Raw genomic sequence first — 23,924 nt, 5'->3', positions numbered from 1 at the left:
ACTTCCATAAAAATATACAGGAAGTATATAATTGTAATTGTAATTCTGTTTACAAAAAGTGTCACAGAAACTAATCCTTTCAATAGCCCCATATGATACTCTAAACCAGGTCTAAACTGGATTTCTTTGAGAGCCAGATCAGCATTGTAATTCTCAGTGGGCTGGTGGGGGTCAGCGAGCGGGGGGGGGGAGAGACGGGATGGATGCCTCCTGCAGCACCCTACCAGGCAAAATGGGGCATGTGGAGGCCCCATATGCCCCCACACACACAGATTGCTGCTGGAGGCCAGGGAGGCTAGAGAGGGCGAAAAAAGGCTGGGTGGGCCACCAGTTTTGGCCAGCAGAGGTACTGCAGGTCAGTCCTTTGATATTTCTAGTCCGGCCCTGTGGGCCAGATTTAAGCACCCGTGGGCCAGATCCGGCACACTGGCCTTGAGTTTGACACCCCTGCTCTAAATGATAATGTAATCTGGAAAACCCTAAAATGCAGTATTTATCAAAATTGTCAGGCTCCCGACAATAAGATTTTTAAAAGTATCTTATACAGGGGGGAAAAAATAATTGGAAAATTGAAGAGCAAATGTTGGCACACCATGTTAGCAGAGTATAAAAGCTAAAGCAGAAAAGACAAAAATTCCACTGAGAAGTTTCTGATCTAGTTGAAGATTCTGCATGGAATCTCAGGCCCTGTGAAGAATTTATAGGTTGAAGATATCCTTAGCACTAGTATTACTTATCAAGATACAAGTGGTCTCAGTGGAAGGATTCCCTTTTGGCATTTTTGATATGTTTGACAGTTGCCATGCTATCTGAAGAAAATGGTTCAGGCTTCACTTATCGCTATGTCAGCAAAGAGATGATGGAAGTGTGGTCGGGTAGGTCCAGAAAGGGAAGAAAGCACATTTATCCAATGGTTCTGCAAAAGCAGTCTGGTGTCTTATTTCTCCTTATTTTTTAGACATCGTTGTATTATCATAATGGAAGATGAAGAAATATCCTTAAAAACAACTTTTGCCAGCTAGAAAGAAGGTCAACACAAATGAAATATATAGAAATGGAAAGTGCAATTCAGTGCCAAACCTACATTATATATGCTGTTATTGGACTAGATGATGGCAGTAATGGAAAGAATGGAAGTGGAAAGAAATGACTAATGACAAGGGATTAAAAGTATTTTCCAAATCTCCATTGATTTTCATAAAAGATATATAAGCAGCTCTGAACATTTAATTGAAAATACATTTTTACTAAAAGAAACATCAGCCTGGCCACATTTTACCAAAAATTGATTTTTCACAACTTTACAGTATATTGCCATTCTTTTTTTAATTTTGCAGTATGGTGCAAAATGGTGGTTAGAGAAAATAAATAAATTTTAACAACATTGTTTCAACTTTTGATAATCAAGAATTACTTAAATACGATATTATAATTCATTTCTTCCCTCTTAAAACTGTAGGTTAGAAATATAAATGTATGTCTCAATGGTTGCACAAGGCCCAAATGCATTATTTTGCAGCTTTTTGGTGCTCTTGCCAGAGTTAAGGAACCAAAAATAATCTGGTTCCTGTCCCCTTATTTAGGAGACTTCTAAGGGATAAAATAGGTATTTAAATGTTAAAGGTGTTAATAAAGACTAACATGCCACTTAAAGTTTCTGAAATTCTTTTCTAAAATAATCTCTAGTACAGTCTTATATAGGTAATATTTGTTTAATGACAACGTTAGGACCAGCGTGTCTGTTATTAGGCAGTTGCTAAGTGCAGAATCATATGATCACAACTATTATTTTCCATTTTCCCCTTTTGGAATAATCACCCTGGTCCTGAGATAGCATGCTGGCAGCTGCTGTCTCTAACTGATAAGGCTAATCAGTTTCACATTTCTCAACCATTCCCCCTAGCTTTGAAATGCTCACCCTAGTGCAGGGATAATTAGCAAGAGGAGAGTTAATGTTTGTATTTACATTCCTTGGAGAGGAATTGATTACAAGAGAGTATACAGTCACATATTGGAAAATATACATTTAAAGGTATATGGAGGCGATGAAGGAGCTGGCAGCTCCAAGGCTGTGATCTGTATGTGTGCTATGGAAACAGCTAATGTAGTTCCCATTGCATGCCTAGTTTGCTCTCTTATGTTTCCTTTTTCTCCAATGTCATCACTCTACAAGGTTTGGGCAGGGAGAGAAAAAAAGCACAGGCTCAGAAAAGACTGCCTAAAAATCATTTTTCCCCGTTCCTCTCTCACAGAAAGTGAGATAAGGGATTACAAGAGAGTAAGCAGGCACAAAATGGGGAATACGTTGTGCTGTTTGTGTAGCATTCTTGAAGACTTCAGAAAGATTGCCTCTCTAGTTTTGGGGGAAATTATTAGTTTTCTATCTGAGCCATGCATTGGTTGAGCATCTCTGTAAGCAGCTGTAGAGAAAGAGAAAGATGAGTGGAGCTGGGTGTGGGGGGCAGGGGGCGGGGGGCAGGCCCGGGTGTCTCAGGAGCAGTGAGTGGAAGGAAGAGGCCCAGGCACAGTAGGCCTAACCAGTTGAGGCCTCACAACCCATGGCAGGTTTCCATGTTCTGGTGAGCACCGGGCCTCCCAAGACTTCCACCACCCAAGACACCCCTGTAGATGACCCATGAAGTTGCTTAATAACCTCAACACATTTTATTGTGAAAATTTTGTCCTGGTACTCATTATTTGTTTGGTACTTGATGTATAAGCTAGAACTTGTGACTCACTACAGTATTCCTTATGGAAAAAAATTTAGTACTCATCATTTTTCCTTCTCATCGTGCCTCCCAGAACCAATTAATGATGAGTACCGAGATACCACTGTAATTGATATAATACTAGACAGGACTGTGGAGATGAAGGTACATTGGACATGAAAGTTCATTGGTCATGAACCTTTATAAAGGCAAAAGAAAATTTCTAAAAGATCTCTTCTTTTTAGAGATCCAGATAAGTCTCCAAGGAGAAACTACAGGCTAGACAAGTTAACATTCTAGATTAAGAACATACCTGCACTGCATCCTTAAACTGTTCTTGACTGAGATACTTTGGCAGCATCATGTACTTGTACATCTATACACACATACACAAAGTGTTAAATTTATATATATATATACAAAGTTCAGGTATCTACATGCATATAATATGCAGGGTCAACAACAGAAAATTATGAAAAGTAAATAGCTCAGAGTAAAAAAAAAAAAGAACAATTTTAAAAAACAACAATTCCTGTTCTGTTTTGAATCAGTGACAATCTTTACATAAGGCAATGTCCTAAGTATCATGTGAAAAAGGAAGACCAGATGTAATAAATTCTGTAGCAGATGTTCTTTAAGAAAAGAGGGAAACGTGGAGAGGATGCAGCAATAGGCCAGCCGTTGGCCTCAAAGAAAACACAACCTAGCAAGCAAACCAGGGAATAGTATTTGAGACAAAAGAAACAAGAAAATATCACTCTGAAAGTGGAATATGAAAACAGACAGTATTGATAGTAGGACAACATTATCGTGTGAAAAAGTCCTAGGACAAACTTTGCCTCCCAGTCAACTCATGCATCAGAATAGCTGAAGGATTCTAGGTATGTTTGCCATGCGATAGAGCACGTGTAGAGGCTCAGTAAAGGTTATGCCTCTTTGCAGTTCAAATGTAAGAAGATGGGCCACTTTGTCAAATTCATAAAGTGAGAGAAATGGAAAAACGTGGAAATACCAATGAGCATTTCTCTTTGGCACTATAATGAACAGAGGTGTCTTTGTAAATCAATTTTCATATAGTGTACTTTAAAACTGGGACAGAAATGGATATGATTATGATTTCATAATCTGGCTACAGAACTTCCAATGCCTGTCTCATTTCCAGTAGACAGAGTTTCTTGTAGGCCCCAACAGCAAGATTTTACATTGCCTAGGATACTTTATGGCCGGTGTTGCAGTGCAATGCCAGAAACTATAACAGTAAACTGTATGTGCTACATATTCAGATAAAGGTTGGTTTCTTGTTTTTCTGGTCAAGAAGCATCTGCTCTAATGAAGTTAGTGTTCTGTCTCTCTGTGCTCAACAGAAGTAGAATCCTTAAAGATTCCTCCGATAAAGCTAAGTAGTAAGAAAAGAGCTATTCCCTATAGAACCCATTTAGCCATAATATCAACCTCACAATATTCTTCCGGGATAAAAGTGGACTAAATAAAATAGTACACAGACTTATTTAAGCAATTATTGCATAGTATCAGTAGCAAAGAAACTTATGTAGTTTGCATATGCACAGATCTGAGACATGTGACAAGCTGCAGAAGACAAAGATAACATCTTTCATACTATAGGTTGCATTCTTCTCTGAAGTCCAGCACTTGAGAATTCTCACTGTTTCATTTTAGCAGATCCTGTTAAGACTCTGATTATACCAAATGATGCTTATAATAAACAAATTAAGTTTATTGAACCATTTGATAAAGATTTCAAGACTACTTTATGGGATTTCTAACAATTCAAAGCTGTCCCAAAGGGAACTGTTTGCTCTCCAGTACCTCACCCCATGTGATTGTGGTCTTCTTGCAATGATCATGATCAGAAACTGTTTAAAGTCCTAACAGCCATAATCTAAAACTGAAAAAACACTCCTGTATCTAATAGAACTCACATACAATATATTGAACCTCACATGCTGAACACAGAAGACTAGGTAAAATGGAAGGTATTTCAGAAAACGGTTTAAGTAATATATGGGAAATGATACAATACTTTGTAAGATATGGGTTCCACAGCTGGGAGAGTTCCTGTACCTTTTAAAGCTCAAACGAAGTTCATATTTCAAAACATATGAAATTTTACAATTTTAACTGAAATCTCGTTGTTAGAATTCTATGATGTCATCTGTCTTAGTCTTATGTATGTCGATATAAATTTCTCATTGAATAATATATAAGTAGAACAGTTACTGTAGCAGATATTTTGTCAATAAAATCCTATCATCCAAACTCATTTTCAACTTTTACAGAACAATTAGAGAAATGGAGACTTCCAAAGCAACATTGTACCCTTCTTGAAAAGTTACATCTGATCTTTTTTTTTCCATGCTTCCGAAACAGCATGGAAAACAGCAATAGAAAAATCTTAATTTTGTTCAAAATAATTGTACATCATATGCATGCAGCTTGCACTCAAGCCATTCTTTGTAGAAAAAAAGACTTACAATAGCACAGGAACTTTAGTCCAGCTGAGATCTGGCAAGAAATACTGGAAAAACTGTCCTAGTCAAAATCTTAAAACATTTGTAGCAGACTCTAAGTCTTGTCAGAAGAATAAACTTTTCCAGCAATTTAAGTATTCTCACCATTGCCCAATAGATCTTCCAAAAGAATTAGAATTCATATGTGAACTTGGGGGTCATCATTACTTAGCCATTATAGAACATTTTTCTAGGCATCTAGAATTTGAAACCATAGCTACTCTACTGCAATTAAATGTTTTAAAAAGTAATATCTAAATGGGTTGTTCCAATGAATTCATAGAAAACAATTTCCCATTATTCACAGGGAGAGTTAGGACAAATGTCTAACTTTACTCACAATCAGCCCCTGCTATCTGCATAGTAATGGGGAAGCAGAAATACCGCAAAGCAAATCCTAACATAGAAATATCCATTCTCAGCTTTACTAAAGAGCAAGTCTAATCAATGTCATTCAATATCAGCCATCAGCAATTTATCAGTTTCAGTCTTGGAAATAAATCTGCACTTTTTCTGTTCTAATTCAATGGAAGTCTACACCAGAAGCAAAGGCAGCTTTCCACTTCAATGACTTATGTGTATTATTTACTGTGTTTTGTGAATTATATTTTATGATTCAAAGGAAGGAAAAAGCAGTGAAACAGAATCCTGTTCAGTGAATAGAAGATGACAACACCTTATGTGGCCAGAAAGAACCACAAAAAGAAGTTAGCCAAAAGTAGTAAGATTTCTTTTACAGAAGGCAAATTAAGAAATGTAAGCTATTTATATAGCTTTATTATTGCAAGTAAATACATTACTAAATTGTTTAACTGAAAACCTCAGACTAATTTAGAAGAAATAATTTTTTCCTCATACTATGCTACCCTCAAATCATGAATAGTTACAACCAGTATGTTGCAGCTCTTCCAAATTGCTACACAGGAATGCAGTCACACATAGGTTGATCTCCTGCACTGAATGCTAAATGAACTCCTGGCTTCATCTATATAAAAGAGGTTCAGAGGAAAATAAAGCATGGTGCAGTGAATTGGCTGAAAATAATCATTTATGCATAGCACAGATTATTGCTGGGACTTTCCACACCTTTTTATCTAGAAACCAGTGTTATCTTCCCAACTTTAACAAAAGCACTACATTGCCAAAAAGATTTTGTTGTGCTAAAATTCCACCAGATTTTTGCCTAGGATTCCTAGGACATCATTTCAGACAAAGTTTATCTTGTATCATGGTTATAAGTCATTAAATTGTCTGAACCACCTTTAGGGGGGAAAAAGGCTCTTGTTATGAACAATTTTCCAGTGGTGGAAAAAGGCTGTGACAGAATAAGCATTTGAGATAAACCTTTCAGGAGATGCCATTATAGTAAAATTGAGCATTCCAATCAAATAACCTGACATCTGAGCTGATTTGTCACACTCATGATTTTCTGAAAGAGGTTAATGTTCAGAGGAATTTGGAAAATTGTATAGCAAGTGCCATTTCCATTAGCATCTTGTTCCAGGCTTGTTCCCTTTGGTAACTAAGAAAAGGTCTGAATGTAGAACAAAGCCACCTAGGAGGCCTCATAATCTAGTAAAGGATTTTCGCACATTTACCTTCATTTCTGTATGAGCATAGGGATATAAAAATATAGCAGATGCCCTTCTCTCTCTCTCTCTCTCTCTCTCTCTCTCTCTCTCTCTCTCTCCCCCTCCCTCCCTCCCTCCCTCTCTCTCTCTCTCTCTCTCTCTTGACAGACACTGACAATCAAAGCCTTACAGACTAGCTTTTTCAGTATAGAGAGAGTACCAGAGAACAGTACCAGGGAAGGCAAAGCAAGGACAAGGTAGTTTATGGTGGGAGAATCAGTGCAATGTCTTCAAATCCACAGGAATCGATCATTCATGTTTCTTCTAATTCAGGCAGAACAAGCAGATAAGAGAGGATTTGTTTCACTTTGCACTTGGCAAGACATTAGCTAGCATAATGTCTTGGCTTATAAAAAGAAAGAGAATGGCAGACTATTCTCTCCATATGACAGGACCAACCTAGCAAAGGACAGAGGGCTTGTATCATGCTTGCCAGATTTTGTATTATTCTTCCACTGCAGAAGCACATTCCCTAGAATAATTGCTGCAGTTGAGCAGAACTGTTCACAATATATTTGCATTACTAAAATTATAATGGAGATAGTACAAATGAAGTTCAGAGTTAGGTTAAAAAAATATCCATGTTATCTTCCCATTTGGAAGGAAAGAAATGCATTTTTAATTTTATTTCTAGACTTGATTGGGAGAGTTTGGCTATCCTCAATCATGATCTCATCATGCTAATAATATGGTTCATAGTTGGACCGGTATTGTGTACAAGAAGACAGATAAGGAAGGCAATCATTTAAATATATATTTAATATGGCATTTAATCAGCTGGTGATTTGCAGACTCAGACGATTGATATTGACCTTGTGTGGAAAACCAGATACAAATCACAAACAGATGAGCTAATTCTGCTTCATTGTAAACATTAAAGAATCTTGCAAGTCTGAAAGTACATCTCTCCCACCCACCACACCCACCCGTCGCCCAAGAAACTAGGAAATCTCTCTTCTGAGATTCTTGCTGCCTAATGTAACCTTATATACCAATGTGTGTATATTCACATACTTGTTTTAATTTACCACCATTGCTTTAATTCTTCTTGATTTATATATAACTTGAAAGTTGATAAATTTCCAGGTCAAAGATGTTTTGGTGTTTGAAAAATTTTCAGATTCCTTGAATTAGAATCTATTGCAATATAATATTCACTAAAATCATTTGGGGTTTTCATGCAACAAGATGTAAGAGATGACCAGGCTGACCCCAAGGCCAGGGTCAAATGTGTAATCGATTGTGAGTTCTTTTGTGTCCACAAGAGATATAAGTCCAGCCCACCTTGAATTATGTGGAATCTTATATTCCGCCAATTTACTTTGTCTACTTGTAGTTCAGGTTCTTATTGAGACCAATGGGTTACAATAAACCATATTCTTTTGAACTACCTGGACTCCTGTTTTACTGCACTTGACACAATTCAGCATTATTTTTATACAAAAGTAAACACATCTGCAGTGTCACTACAAATACTCCTTATATAGTTCTACATTAAATACGTTAAGCAACCAATGAGACATCACACATTCCTTATGCTGAACCATTTGCTAAACCCTGAATTAATTTTACTTCTATCATGTGCTCTTATCATATTTATGCCCTTATTCATGCTCTTATCATAATTATTTATTTGTGTAAAAAATTCCATAATTCAGACCTAGTCACTTTGCCATATATTTTTATAAAGTCACAAATATACAATAAACTTTCCCAGCACATTCACATATTTTAACGTTCTGCTGAGCAGACAAAAGGCATGTGCATTTCCTGCATGACATAAAATTACACTGCACTTTCCAAAATTGCTCATTGTCACTTCTTGTATCTTTTCAATCAGAGTTCTGTCAAACACCTTCTCAGACTCACTTAACAAACTATTATCTCTATAGTTTTGCATTCACTCTTGGTATTTTTCCCTTTTCATAGAGGAATAATAATGAATTCATCCATTGGTCCAACAGCTATCCAGTCTTCACACACAAATTAACTAAGTTATACAGCTGCTGCATATTCAAACCACTCACATATGTTAACAGTAGTTGAACATTTACATCCGCAGCATTAGCCTTTTCAAGATTCTCACATATCACATATTTGTGACTTTCTTTTCATCATCATTTTTGTAAACACTGATATTTAAACAATGTGTTCTACATCTACTATTCTACATACTCTGGAAAAATCACATTAAGATATTAAAAAAATAAATTGTATTGTTTGAATAAATTTGAATATATATCCTGCAATTAAAAGTTACTTGACATTATTTTTGCTGCTTCCATTGATTTATCTACACTAGAGATATTTTCTTCTTCTTCTTCTTCTTCTTCTTCTTCTTCTTCTTCTTCTTCTTCTTATTATTATTATTATTATTATTATTATTATTATTATTATTATTATTATTATTATTATTTTAAAGAACATCAATAAAATGCCTAACTTCCATCAGGTCAGTTTTTCATTTCCAAAAATAAAACTGTATTCTTTAATTGTGAATTAGAGATTAGTATAGCAATCATTTATACTAGGATTCATTTTTCAATCTTTCTCAGTCAGTTTATTTCCAACTAAAGCAAATACCTGAAGAGTTTCCCCAAAAGTACTTATTCAAGAGGCAACTGTACTTTTTCAAGAGTCAACTGGACTTTGAAGAGCTGAAAAAGCTTCTTGGATGAGAAGCGAAACATCTTCAAAGAAAAACAAGAAAGTCCAGTTGCCCTTTAAAAAGCACCTTTGGGAAAACCATGACCTGGATGATTGAGAATCTCGAGAGATGTGAAGGGTTTGTTCCTCAGCAAATTCCAATTTCTACTTTTAAAAAAAGGAAAGATGATATTCTTAGCAGTGACCCTATATTAGTTTAAAATTTATTTAAATTTTAAATAAACAACAACAAAAAATAGAAAACAAAATGAAAACAAAACCCTACAAAATCACCACAATGAATTGTATATATAAGGGTTTTGCATTACAGAAAGTCAGTCTGGCCTAGTGGTTAAGGATTAAGCCAGAAAGCAGGAGACTGTAAATTCAAGTTCCACCTTAGCCATGAAAATCAACTGGGTGACTTTGGGCCAGTCACTCTTTCTCAGCCCAATCCACCTCACAAGGATGTTTTGGGGAAAACAGGAGGAGAAAGGTGTGTTGGATATGTTTGCCACCTTGAGTTAGTTATCAAAATGGTATTTATTATTATAAAAATAATAAAGTTGGGATATAAATAAAATAAATAGTACAAGTATTACATCCATATGAAGTTTTTATTCAACAGTCTCAATAAATAGTATTGTATTTCATTATAAGTAACCATACATAACCTATACTTATTTTGTCCATACATAATCTGCATTTAATATGAATAAGCAACTTATTCATGAGTCACAAGTAGCATCAGGTCTTCAATCCATTATATACTGTAATTATGGTTATAAATCTACATTTCCAATGTCAAAAGACATGCTACTACCCTGTTTTCCCAAAAATAAGCCCTCCCCGGATAATAAGCCCAATCGGGCTTTTGAGCGCATGTGCTAAAATAAGCCATCCCCAAAAATAAGCCCTTCTTGAAAATATTTAAGCACTTGTGCAGCTGGTCACTGCCATTTCCTTGGGTTAGGGTTAGGGAGACAAGAGGTGGAAATTAGGTAAGATGGCAAGTGGAGCCCCGTCTTGCTCCACGCGCCCCAAAATAATAAGACTTTCCCCCAAAATAAGGCCAAGTGCTTATTTCAGGGTTCAAAAAAATATAAGACAGGGTCTTATTTTTGGGGAAACACGGTAAGCAATGATAAAGTCATATCTAGCTGTCAATTGCTATCCAATAAATATATATTTCAAAAGAATGTACATATCTGAAAATATACCAGGGGTGAAATTCTCCCGGTTCGGACTGGATTGCTCGATCCGGTAGCGATGGTGGCGGGTGGTTCGGAGAACCGGTAGCAAAAATCCCTGTTCCCCCCATGCCCAGCTGAGCCGCACGATCATCAGAGACTTTTTTTTTAACTTTTAAAAGCATTTTTTTTACAACCTCTTCTGAATAAAAAATGCTTTTAAAAGTAAAAAAAAAAAGCCTCTGATGATCCCACGGCTCAGCTGGGATCATCAGAAACTTTTCAAAGAATTTTTTTCTGCAGCCTCTTGGCCGAAGAGGTGGTAAAAAAAATGCTTTGAAAAGTTTCTGGCAACTCCCAGCTGAGTGGCCTGATCGACAGAAAGGTATTTTTTAAAATGCCTCTCTGACAATCCCAGCTGAGTTGCCTGATCGGCAGAGAGGTATTTTTTAAAATGCCTCTCTGATGATCCCAGCTGGGTTGCCTGATTGGCAGAGGCTTTTCAAAGCATTAGAAAAAATGCTTTGAAAAGTTAAAAAAAAAAAGTTGGCCATGCCCATGCAGTCACATTAACCCCCCACCCACCAAGCCAAGCCCACAGAGCCGGTAGTAACAAATTTTACATTTCACCCCTGAAATAAACCCTTATCAAAGTAAAATTAATATGTATTCTCCAAATATAACCATTTTACGACATCTGTCCATTTAGACTTTTTTAGTTGAATAAATATGCATTGTGTTTGCAAATGTCCATTGTCTATTTTCCAGGCAGAATTTTCCTCTTTCTATATAGACAAATTTTGGATGCATTTATTATTTTATGTCATTGCTGTGACCGTAAATTATTACTGGACTTATTGTTAAAACCTATAGTAAAAGCTTATTTTTAATTCTTGCTGGATTGGAATATTGCAGAAGTGTCGACAGTTCAATAATTAAATAAATACTGTAAATACCCTCTCTAACAATTAATGTGTTCATTCCATTTCCTTTCTTCTTTCTATTAATAATGCAGCCACTAGATTTAAGGCAGAGCTTTACTTACACAATAGCTGTAATATTTGGTCCATACTACTCAGTTTCACCTTGCTTGAATTACTCCTAATTTCTTTCATCTTATTGGAATTCTAGACATCTCTATTTTGCATCACTGCTTTTTTCATCTGCTCCACCATCTCTCACTATATAATCTCCTTTTCCAATCTGGCCTTTTTTGGGCATGTGGGATGAGGATGAGGTTAGATATTGGACCTGTATGCCTAATACATGTGGAAAATATTTCATCATCTTTAATTGTTCCAATCTATTAACAATGTTCATTGGACTTTTCATTTCTGACATACCTTATGCCTTCATCCAGGTGTCACTCTGTTCTTAAATGGAATCAATCTATTTTATCCTATGCCAGTCTGTACAAAGATCTAGTTATTAAAACTTTTCATAATATTTAATTTGAAAACTGGACCTACATATAACATGCAAAACCTACTTCAACTTATTAGTGATTCACAACCAAACCTTTATGTAGCTATTGCATCTGCTGGCATTGTTGTCTAAGTAGAAACTTTGCAAGAATTGAAATAGATTGATTTTTTTAATAAGAAAAAGCTTGAGCAGCATGTCTTTGAAACACTATTTCAAAATAGGTCAGACTCTAACTGCCTACTGAGTATGAAAGTCTGGATGTGTTTTCTCATGCCTGCTCTTCTTCTGGGAGCTCTCATGGATCATTACTTTTTGAAAAAAATAGAAAAGAAAGAGAATGAGAGAAAAAAAAAAGAATCCATTGACTGAGACTCTCATAAAACAAACTTGAGCTGTCCATAGGGAAACATTAGCAAAGTTTAGATTCTGAGCAACTGTGCTGCAATATAAAGACATACCTATTTCTTTTTTCTTTTTTTCATTAAAATCTTACTTATAGCATAGTCCTATACACATCTACTCAGAACATACAGTTTAGAGCAGGGGCCCCAACCCCCAACCCCCAGTCCATGGACCAGCTCTGGTCTGCGACATGCCAGAAACCAGGCCATGCAAACAAGTGACGCCCAATCTGTGGGATGCAGGCAGCATGTGAAACCACGGTCCCTCCGGTCCACGAAGTGTCCCTGATGCCCAAAAGGTTGGGGGCCACTGGTTTAGAGGGCATTTATTAATCACAAGTAATTGAGTTTAAGACTGCAATCTCTTTACCTGAAAGATTGGCACCTTTTAGGCTGTAGTTGTAGTTTTTCTTTCCTAAGACTTGAACCAGCTTGCCTGATACAATATATTTATGTACTGAAAATAAACTCTAATTTCAATATTATAACCACTTAATATTTTATTGTTATATCCACATTACATAATCACAGTAAACTGAAATCGGATTGTTGATATTCAAACTAATAGGAAGCAAGACAAAATAGTTAAATGCTTGGAAAATACAGTTAGGCATGTCATATGGTTTTTCACATTTAATCTGGTCTAAAGGGGTGGCTGAGGTTTCCCCCATGTGAAATGAAAAAAGTGGGATCCTAAGGACTTGCCTTCTGAATGGTAGGGTCAACTTTATAGAACACCAGCCTAATGAACTCCTGCTTGTCTTTTTCAAGTCTGAAAAAAAAATACTGTTCTTATTATGCTATAAGGTAAGGGCACTTGGTTAGACTTATTTAAGGGTCAAAGGCAGTCAAGACGGGTTGAGCTTAATTTGTTTGTGACTACATAGTGATTCTAAGCTGATCCCTCTTTTCACTCCTCCCCCTGGCTCTGCCAGTCATTCTCCTACATTTAAAAATATAAAAAATGAATATTAAAAAAAATTAAAAAGAGGTAAGGATGGTGAAAACTCAATATTAAATATTAATTAAAAGTCAGGGGAAGGGGCTTCAAGGTGATAACCAACCTTATGTCTGCATGATCTTCTGCAAGTTCCAATTTAGATGGCAGATCCAGGTCCTTAAATATTCTTAAAATACTATGGAGCTTAATGCTACCTATTATCTAATTATTCTAGCTAAATAATTGCTAAATTTTTGTTCTGTATTTTTTTCCTGAGATATTTTAATAGAATTGCCCCAGTACATAAAAGAACAGTAAGCTTCCACATGTAATTGGGTAAAAGGACATAGAAATCCTAAAGAAAAAAGTTGTAGCCCAGATAAATATACTGTAAAAGTTTTTCTTCTTGAAAAATTCTATTAGTTTATAATTGAGGGTAAAATTATCTTTAAAAGAGTGACTACTTTTTTTTTCAATTTATTTTTGAGCTTTTTATAAAAAAAATTGAAGTACAGAAATTTAATTTTCAAGGATATAGCTTAGTCCAAATATGTCTTAGAACAGTGGCTCCCAACATTTTGGGCACCAGGGACCGGTTCTGTGGAGAAAGGTTTTTCCGTGGACTGGAGGGCGCATGGTTTTGCATGCTCCCTGCATCCCACGAATAGTGCTTCGCTTGTTTGCGCGGCCTGGTTGCTGGCATGCCGTGGCCCAGTAACTGTCCACGGACCCCTATCTTACAATAAGTCATATGTTATACACTAGTCTTGCAATGAACTTGTAAGAGATTAAGTATTTAATTATATTAATAAAATGCCTTAACTTACGCTTTTAAAATATATTTGTGTTCTACTGACACCAATTTACCTATGTTTTTCTTGACTGATATTATCTAATTATTCTAATTTGGTGTGAAAATATGTGATTTTATATTAAAAATTACTGATTATAATACCAAAGTACTATATTCAGTAATATTACCTAGTGAAATGGTTTCTTTGTTAGTAAGTATATGGTTTTATAGAGAATTATAGAAGTAAGTTTGCATATAATACATACATCATAGAGCATTTCTTGCTTCAATTCTTACACTAGAAATTGTTAAAAAAACCTCCTTCATTTAATTTTATAAGTAATTTTGTAACTAAACCAGCTATTATATTGAATTTTGAAATGTTCATAATTTCAGGATCATTTAGACTTCAGTTACTGGGCATGTATACTTTCATGTATTTTTTTTCATCTGACTTTTAATTTGTATCACATTAAGCAATCAACTTCTCAAAAAGTGCATAAAAGAAAAAATAATAGATTGGAAGAAATTGTAAATTATTCTAAGCAGAATATATGAATACAGAAGTTTTATATATTTCAATTTCTCTTAATTATCCCCAAAGTATTAATAATAGCAATGACAATCATCATCATAAAACATTTTCTTTACTTTTATCCCAGTCTTCCCCCAAAGGAAAGCTATTTAAAATGAGCTATTTAAAGAAATTGCCATATAGAAGAAAATGTAATTAGTCCACTTGACATACAGATACTCATGTAGACGAATAAAAATACAGGGTTACTGCAGTTAAATTATATTTTCTGCTGAAGTTGCACGTTGTATTGTTTTTAATGTAAAAGCAATGACACAAAAATGAACTTGTTTCTTAAGATCAGCTTGGACATTATTCATCATAAAAATGGATATAGACAACCACAGAGATGATCTTGGAAGAAATTTGCAGAAATAGTTACAAAGGTGAAAGAACATGTTCACCTAAGAAACAGAAACTATGACATAGAGCATGGGTGTCAAAGTCGTGGCGTCACGTTGCCATCACGTGGCATTTCGCAATGCTTTTTCTCTTTGCGGAGCTGGGGTAGGTGTGGCCTGCTTGTGATGCATCAGGCCTGCAGGTCGCCAGTTTGATACCCCTGACATAGAGGCTTAAACTCTATGAATTAGAGAAAGAAAAGAAAGAAAAACACAGATAGCTAAAATGCGAGGTAAGCGAAATCAGGAAGCAGACTGCATAAGTTTAACTATTCTAGTGATATAGACCATAGTAGAGAATCCGTGTTTTCCCTTTATTCCCTCTTACACCCCAATGTATTACAGCACAGCCAGTCTGAGCTATTTTTTACTGCTTTCACTCTTTCCATGGCATAAAGCATGTTTTTGGTTTTATAACTGTTTTATTTCCTCTGAGTCATTTCTGTGGCTCTCTACAATGGGTAATTCAGTTTGAGCTAAATACCAGCTTCCTCACACGAAAAAGCTAAAGTGAATCTAGAGCCAAGAAAGCAACCAAAATTCAAGATGGAAAATTTGCTGTATGCATTTTTTTCTGCTCCCGAATTACACTTTCCTTGAAGCAAGATTGACAATCATCATCACCATCATCATTACAACATTATCCACTCCTTTTTTTCTAATTATATTTGCTATAATAGCTGCTACCGTCCCAAGTAGAAAAACTCAGTTTCCTTTAATTATGGGTTCCATAATTTACAGCTCTTAGACACTTTAAAGAAGCAATTTATTTTATTTTAAATAGACAACAGCTGTGCTTTCCTTTTCCATTAAGTGCAGCTAGGCCTTTCCAGTTAAGATAACACTGCTGCAGATTTGTTCTATATTTCATTTATTTATCAAATTTATATACTCATCTCACAAATGTGACTTTTAATGAAGCAAAACAATTAAAACAATTATTAAGTAAACATTAAAAGTTAAATATAAATAAAACCATGGACAAATTCATCAGTCTCATGCATAATACAAACATAGGGAGTAATCAATATAACATGTGTAATTAATATATTTGAATCTAATTAATTCAGACAAAGATACTAGAAAACATCAGGGTTTGTTTTTCTTTCTCAGATTTTATAACAAACTAAGGTTTAAATATAATGAACATATATGAATATATGAACTGGTATCTGGAATAAGCATAATGATGTCAAAATAACATTTCATGCATCACAATGTCATCACAAAAATAGCTCACATTTCACAATATTTTCCTATTCTCTCTCTATTTCTCCCATTAAATATAACATTTTATCTGTAATGGGATAAATACAATATATTCACTCCCCAAATCATTTTAGCTGATTCAATATACTATTTCATTTCTTTCCCCTCATCCAGAATCCAACTGAATGAAACTCCCAAACCTATTATAACCCTGCACTCAGGGATAATTTGTAATTCCTCAAATGGTTCTTATATCCCATATTTCTGTTATAATCTCAGAGACACTGAAAACAAGTAAACAGTACAAAGACGGCAGAAGATACAATTGATCACAAACATAATTCAAAGATAAGGAAAATACAGGTTTATCTGCAAATAGCTTAAAAAAGTAGAACTGTGGAAAATTTTGTCTTTTCTACGAAAAATCTAAACTGAAATGCGCATGCAGTCAATATTTGCAGCTCTGGTACTCTTGAAATGCCTGCAACACAGCTGTTTGTTGTTGCTGTTTTTATTCCTTTCCTTTTTCCATGTAGAAATCAAATTATCTATATTTAGCTAAAAGGGGAGCAGCTCTGTTATAGCATCAAGGCCACAATCAGGTGCTGACTGTGGGTCAGATCATGAAATGCTCATATGCAAGTTATGCTAAAGGAGGAGGAAGCCAGTCTGTTTCCACAATATGATCTTGAACATACAACATAACTCCATTTTCAAGGCGAGCATCAGGAATTGCTTTGAAGTCCTGAACCTCATTGATGGATCCAGAGGAATTATGGAATAAATTTAAAGAAGTTATTAAGGATACTTGTGAAAAGAAACTGCCAAAAATGAAGAAACAGAAGCAAACTGGGTGCCAGAATAAACATGAGAGAACACAAGAAAGTAAAAAAAATTCAAAAAGGAGCTTTTAAAAAAAATTCAGAGAGTTGTTAGAAGTTATAAGAAGCAATGTCTACAATTGTTGTAGACAAATGACTACAATATTTGTAAACATTGAAAACAGATGGAAAAAGTATGCTTTTTTTTGGAAGAAATCCTTCAAAATACCTCTAAATTTAGGAGATTCAAACTTTGAATCCAATGCTAAAGGAATCCAATGAATAGTAACTGATTCAAAGAAGATGGAAGGAGTATACTGGAATTTAACAATAGAGATGTCAACATCCAAGATACCTTTGAAGAGGTTCCCTACGTAGAAGAAACTTCAGCACTAGAAGACGAAGTGAATCAGACTCCAGTCATTACCAGATCAGAAGGCTACAGGAACTAATGGAATACCTACTGATATATGGCAGCAACAGAATAGAATAGAATAGAATAGAATAGAATAGAATAGAATAGAATAGAATAGAATAGAATAGAATAGAATAGAATAGAATAGAATAGAATAGAATAGAATAGAATAGAATTCTTTATTGGCCAAATGTGATTGGACACACAAGGAATTTGTCTTGGTGCATACGCTCTCGGAGTACATAAAAGAAAAGATACATTCTCACCGAACTTTGCCAGAAAATCTGGAGAACAAAATTTTGGCTAAACCTGAGGCACATATTTCAGATTTCAATTTACATCTTTTCTTGCTAAGTTGCTTTAGCAGACCCTTTAGCTTAGTTCTAATCATCTACTCCAACCAACATCTGGGTGCTCTGAATTCCAACTTCTGTCATGACTCCCGAGGATGTGGACAGGGTTCTGGGTAAGATTAGTGCCGCCACGTGTTTATTGGGCCCGTGTCCCTCCTGGTTGGTGCTGGCCTCCCGGGAGGTTACACGAGGCTGGCTCCAGGGGATTATAAGTGCTTCTTTGAGTGAGGGTGCCTTTCCTGCCACCTTGAAAGAGGCGGTAGTGAGGCCCCTCCTCAAGAAGCCTTCCCTGGACCCGGCTGAATTAGCCAACTATCATCCAGTCTCCAACCTTCGTTTTGTGGTGAAGGTTGTTGAGAGCGTGGTGCCACGACAACTTCCCCGGCACTTGGATGAAGCTATCTATCTGGACCCGTACCAGTCGGGCTTCAGGCAGGGGTACAGCACAGAAACGGCATTGGTCGCGTTGGTGGATGATCTCTGGAGGGCTCGGGACAGGGGTTGCTCCTCTGTCCTAGTCCTATTAGACTTCTCAGCGGCTTTTGATACCATCGACCATGGTATCATGCTGCAGCGGTTGAGGGGGTTAGGAATAGGGGGGACCGTTCTGCGGTGGTTCTCCTCCTTCCTCTCCGACCGCTCGCAGTTTGTGTTGGCAGGGGGACAGAGGTCGACCTCGAGGCATCTCGCATGGGGAGTGCCGCAAGGGTCGGTCCTCTCGCCTCTCCTGTTCAACATTTATGTGAAGCCGCTGGGTGAGATCATCCGTGGTTTTGGGGTGAAGTGTCATCTGTACGCTGACGATACTCAGCTGTACATCTCCACCCCAGACCACCCCAACGATGCCCTTGATGTGATGTCCCGCTGCCTGGAGGCCGTGCGGGCCTGGATGGGGAGGAACAGGCTCAGACTCAACCCCTCCAAGACCGAGTGGCTATGGCTTCCGGCGCCCCGATATAGTCAGCAGGTGCCATCGCTGACTATTGGGAGTGAATCTTTGCCCCCCACAGAGAGGGCTCGCAATCTGGGTGTCCTCATGGACGCATGGCTGTCTTTAGAAGAGCACATGACGGCCGTGGCCAGGGGGGCCTTTTATCAGGTTCGCCTGATTCGCCAGTTGCAGCCGTTTCTGGATCGGGATGCCTTGCGCACGGTCACTCATGCCCTTGTCACCTCCCGGTTGGACTATTGTAATGCTCTCTACATGGGGCTCCCCTTAAAGAGCACTCGGAGGCTCCAACTGGTCCAGAATGCGGCCGCGCGGGTGGTTATGGGTGCAACTCGTTGCGCCCACGTGACACCCCTCCTGCGCAAGCTGCACTGGCTCCCAGTGGTCTTCCGGGTGCGATTCAAGGTGTTGGTTACCACCTTTAAAGCGCTCCATGGCATAGGACCCGGGTACCTTCGAAACCGACTTCTGCCACCAAGAGCCTCCCACCGACCAGTCCGCTCCCACAGAGAGGGTCTCCTCAGGGTGCCATCGGCCAAGTTATGTCGGCTGGCGACACCCAGGAGGAGGGCCTTCTCTGTGGGAGCCCCAGCCCTGTGGAATGAACTGCCACCGGAAATACGTAAGATCTCCGATCTCCGGGTGTTTCGCTGCGCTCTGAAGACCCTGTTGTTCCGCCAGGCCAGGCTATTACCATAACGTTTTAAATTGGGGTATTTTAAATTTCTGGGATTTTAATTGGAGCCTAATTATTTAATGATTTTAAATTTTAATTGTTGTTTTGTTTCTGTGTTTTTAAATAGGCTGTACACCGCCCTGAGTCCTTCGGGAGAAGGGCGGTATAGAAATAAAATAATAATAATAATAATAATAATAATAATAATTATTATTATTATTATTATTATTATTATTATTATTATTATTATTTATTGGTTAATCTTTAGTGAGATTCACAGCCTTTGAGGCTGGTTAATAGCTCAGCAGCTCGAGTCCTAACCAAGGACCTAGGAACTGTTAAGGTATTGTCGGAGGATGTAAGCTGTTCCGAGTAAGGTGGTTTTTTGTAGAGTCAAAATGTTCAAGTCTGGCAAATTTAGAATTTCTAAATAGCGGGGTAGCCCTTTGGGTATTGCTCCGAGGGCTCCAATTACAATCGGGACAACACACGATTTCTTTTTCCACAGTCGCTCAACTTCAATTTGTAAGTCCCGGTACTTTGTGATTTTTTCTTGCTGCTTATCTTCAATTTGTGCATCACCAGGTATTGCAATGTCAATGAACCATACTTTTTTCTTTTCAACTATTGTTATGTCAGGTGTGTTGTGGACCAAGTGCCTGTCAGTCTGAATCCTAAAGTCCCACAAGATCTTGAGTTTCTCATTCTCTAAAACTTTCTCAACCTGATGTTCCCAGTGGTTTTTGCTGTACTCAAATCCAAACTTCTGGCACAATTTCCAGTGAATGATTTTAGCAACACGGTCATGGCATTGTAGGTAGTCAGTTTGTGAAATTTTGCTGCACCCACTGATCAGGTGGTCAACTGTCTCTTCTTTTTCATTGCAGAGGCGGCATTTGCTGTTGGTGGTAACATGTTGAATTTTTGCCTTCATACAGTTTGTGGCTAGGGCTTGTTCTTGAGCTGCCAAAATAAAGCTTTCTGTTTCTTTTTTCAGTACTCCTGATCTTAACCAGTTCCAAGTTAGTTTCTGGTCAGCTTTGCCTTCAATACTTTTCAAGTATTGGCCATGCAGAGCTTTGTGTTTCTAATTTTCAGCTCGCTGCTCAATTACTTCTTTCTTATATTCTGCTTTTGTTTTAGTTGTCTTTAAAAGGCCTCCTTTATTTACTTCCTTAATTATTGGTTCTTCACTTTTCTGGATGTAACCATTCAAGCTGCATTTTTCTTCTTACACAGTCTGCTTTACTTGTAGGAGTCCTCGACCACCCTCTACTCTTGGTAAATATGATGATGATGATGATGATGATGATGATGATGATGATGATGATGCATAACTGCAAAATGATGATAATATCCAAACATTTAATTTAATTTTTTTTAAGGAAGATGTCAAAATCCTAAAATCATAGGCCTAAAGAAGTTTTCTTAAGGGACTATACTTAATTACCAGTCTGTTAGTAGTTACTGAAGTGCTGAACTGGAAACCAAGAGACGGAATTCTACGCTTCCTTTAGGCATGAAAGCTGGCTGGGTTGATGAGCCAGTAACTCACTCTCAGATCAACCCATCTCCAGGGCTGTTCTTGTGGGGAAAGTAGAAAGCAGATTTATTAGGCTTGTTTGCTCCTTGAGTTCACAAAGACACCACACACAAACATGTTTTTTAATGGAATTATGAAATCAGACATCTCACTTCCACAAAAGCATCCCATTTTACATTTTTTGTTTAGTTCTGCCAGCAGTCACACAAAATCTTCTAATATAGTGTGATATTTTGTTTTCAGATTGATTAATTTTTTATATGTGTAATACAACATAAATCTGTAAAAAAAAAGAGCATGTGAAGCAGCATTTCAAGTGCTTCAGAAGAATAGGGGCCTATCTGACTTTGGAGAACTTATAAAGTGTTGCCATAAGCACTCGGCAGTAGCTGAGAACAATCTATTTCAAGGTGTTTGCTTGATTTGGTGCAGAAAGGTTAAAGGTCCATTCTATCATTGACTACCAGCAACATGGCACCATTGTAAATATTTTCTCATTGCTTTTTGAGCTGCCTTAATTTATCTTTGGTAATTCTATTCTTTATCAAAGTAAATGTTAACTGCTATTGCTTACTGAAACTGTAATTCACCCTCCCCCACAAACTTCATCTGGCTCATAATTGAAATTTGTATTTTAAGAGTATAATTCTTTCATTATTTCTAGCTATGGAATGTTTCATGAAAATTGCAACACTGGAGTTAATTTGGCTTTACATCTCTGTTAATGGTTACTGTCTGAAATATAATAAACTATGGGTACTCAGGCCTCAGCTGAAATAAGTCAAGGTTACTTTCTTAATTACTGCAGTTTGTTAGACAGCAGCGACAATTGCATATCATTCTTCATGTCTGTCAGATTTCAAATTGCATATAAGGGTTTTGTTATGCTGTCAAAATGAAAATTTCAACATAACATGGCAAGATCTCTCCATGTGACCTTTAATGACTAATAACCTGAAATCATTAATTGACCTTACCATCAATTTTGGATCATTTACCTACAAATCATTAGATAAAGTGTTTTGGATTTTTCTCATGATAGCCATCTGTCAAGTTATGGTCAACTCATGAATGGACGAAATAGGAAAATCAATATGATCTAAGAGAATATTGAATCTGGCTTTAGCTGAATCAGAGTGAGTACAAATATTATAAGAATATTTTTCTTTTAACATTGCCAAAAAATTTTTTGGGGAGGTTTAATAGCAAAGTTATGAATATCCATCCCATTAGCATGCATGCTAATTTGTAAGATGATCTATTAAGACAGACATGTATATACAGATTATTAGCATTAATTGTGTTATTAAATTTTATATATTCTTATTATGGTTAGGAATTGCCTTTTTATGGTTATGGATGTTCAGTTCTTTAATTCTGTATTCTTTTTTGTGTTTAAGAATGTGTTACTTGTTTGCATTGGATGTTAACTGACAGTATTTGTTCACAATAAATTTTAAAATATTTTTCTGGTATTTCTTATTGAGAAATGAAGATAACATTATAATGTCTTTTATAAGACACATTTTATAAGAGACTCATCGTCTGTGAACAAAAAGTCTGAAGAGAGTCTCAAAGTCTGGACATAGTACTTGAGGTGTAGTAATTCTAAAGCAGAATTACTTCCTGTGATTTGGAAATTATATTTGCTAATTAATAGGTATCAAAATAGCTTGTGCCTTCTTTCCCCATTTAAACTAGAAAGTTGTCAGCATGGCAAATCAGGAATTTCCTGGAAGGATCATGCTTGGCTGAGTTTGTCTCAGCAATCATGCTGTGCCATGCTTTTGCTAAACTTATTTTTGGCAGCTATTGTGAGGTGAAACATATCTTATGCCAGCAGTTCATTAGCTAGATAACTCAGGCCACGGGGGCCGAAAAGCCAAATCTCTTCTGTCAACACATTTTCACAGCTAGCCATTGACATGCAGTTTTGTTTTTCTTTTCTGAACCTTTTCCATGGCCATAAAAGATGACTGAAAACAATAGGTTAGGGCCAAAAATTGAATTTCCTTCCCAACATTTTGAAGTCTGCCATAATACGGTTCTTTGCCATAACAATTGTACTAGAGGGACTTCCGGTGGCACCGCAGGCACTGACAGACACTCCTTTCGGACCGTCAGCCCCGCGATTTCATTAAAACTGCCAAGACAGCGCAAATCAGCTGTCTGGCAGCTTGGAAACCTTCCCCTCGGAAGAAGAAAGGAAGGTGAGGAGCTGGACAAAGGTAGAGCTCCGCAAAAGCCCTAGGAGCAATTCTGGGGCTTGGAAGGTGAGAGCTCCCTGGACGAAGCAGGATGAGGCTCCCTATTTCCCTCGCCGCTGCTCCGGGAGACCTCTGCTTTTTGCAGAGCCAGGCGATGAGATCAAGCCTTTCAATGAAAACAACAGATTGCTTAATTAAAGAGGATGAGATCTGGACTTGGGACCCTAAACTGCAAGTATTTTTAATGATTTTATAAGCGTTTCTAAACATTTGGATTTATTGATTTGGTTGCTGTAGGAAGTATAAATTGAAAGCTAAAAATGGCTTCTAAGCAAATAAAATCTGGCTTTAAAAGTGCTGGAGGATCGCCAGCACAACCATCAAAACTATAATCTTTGTCTACTTCAAACCCACAAATATTGACTTTGGAAATTCTACAGGAATCTCTGCAGGATGCTTTGAAGGAACAAACTTCTTTTTTAGAGGGGAAAATTAAGGGAGTGTCTGAAGAGAT

At 37.0% G+C, this 23,924-nt stretch overlaps 1 protein-coding gene across 2 annotated transcripts in view; it reads right to left on the bottom strand.

The window, feature by feature from the left end:
* ATRNL1 (attractin like 1) overlaps window positions 1–23,924 on the bottom strand; it is a 489,687-nt gene that overhangs the window by 138,462 nt on the left and 327,301 nt on the right. Inside the window, exon 28 of one of the 2 annotated variants that reach the window (XM_087872929.1) lies at window positions 13,012–15,418. The exons of the other annotated variant lie outside the window; for it this stretch is intronic. Within the exon in view, the coding sequence (XP_087729055.1) occupies window positions 15,290–15,418 (129 nt within the window). The 3' untranslated portion in view covers window positions 13,012–15,289. Of the gene's footprint in view, window positions 1–13,011; window positions 15,419–23,924 lie in introns of those variants that run through there. 2 annotated transcript variants of the gene reach the window in all.

Source organism: Pantherophis guttatus, chromosome 6 (genome assembly GCF_059756535.1).
Source record: "Pantherophis guttatus breed Tessera chromosome 6, ASM5975653v1, whole genome shotgun sequence".
Classification (NCBI taxonomy): Eukaryota; Metazoa; Chordata; class Lepidosauria; order Squamata; family Colubridae; genus Pantherophis; species Pantherophis guttatus.
The sequence above is the reverse complement of the archived record's forward strand: the minus strand, read 5'-3'. Positions and strand labels throughout refer to the sequence as shown.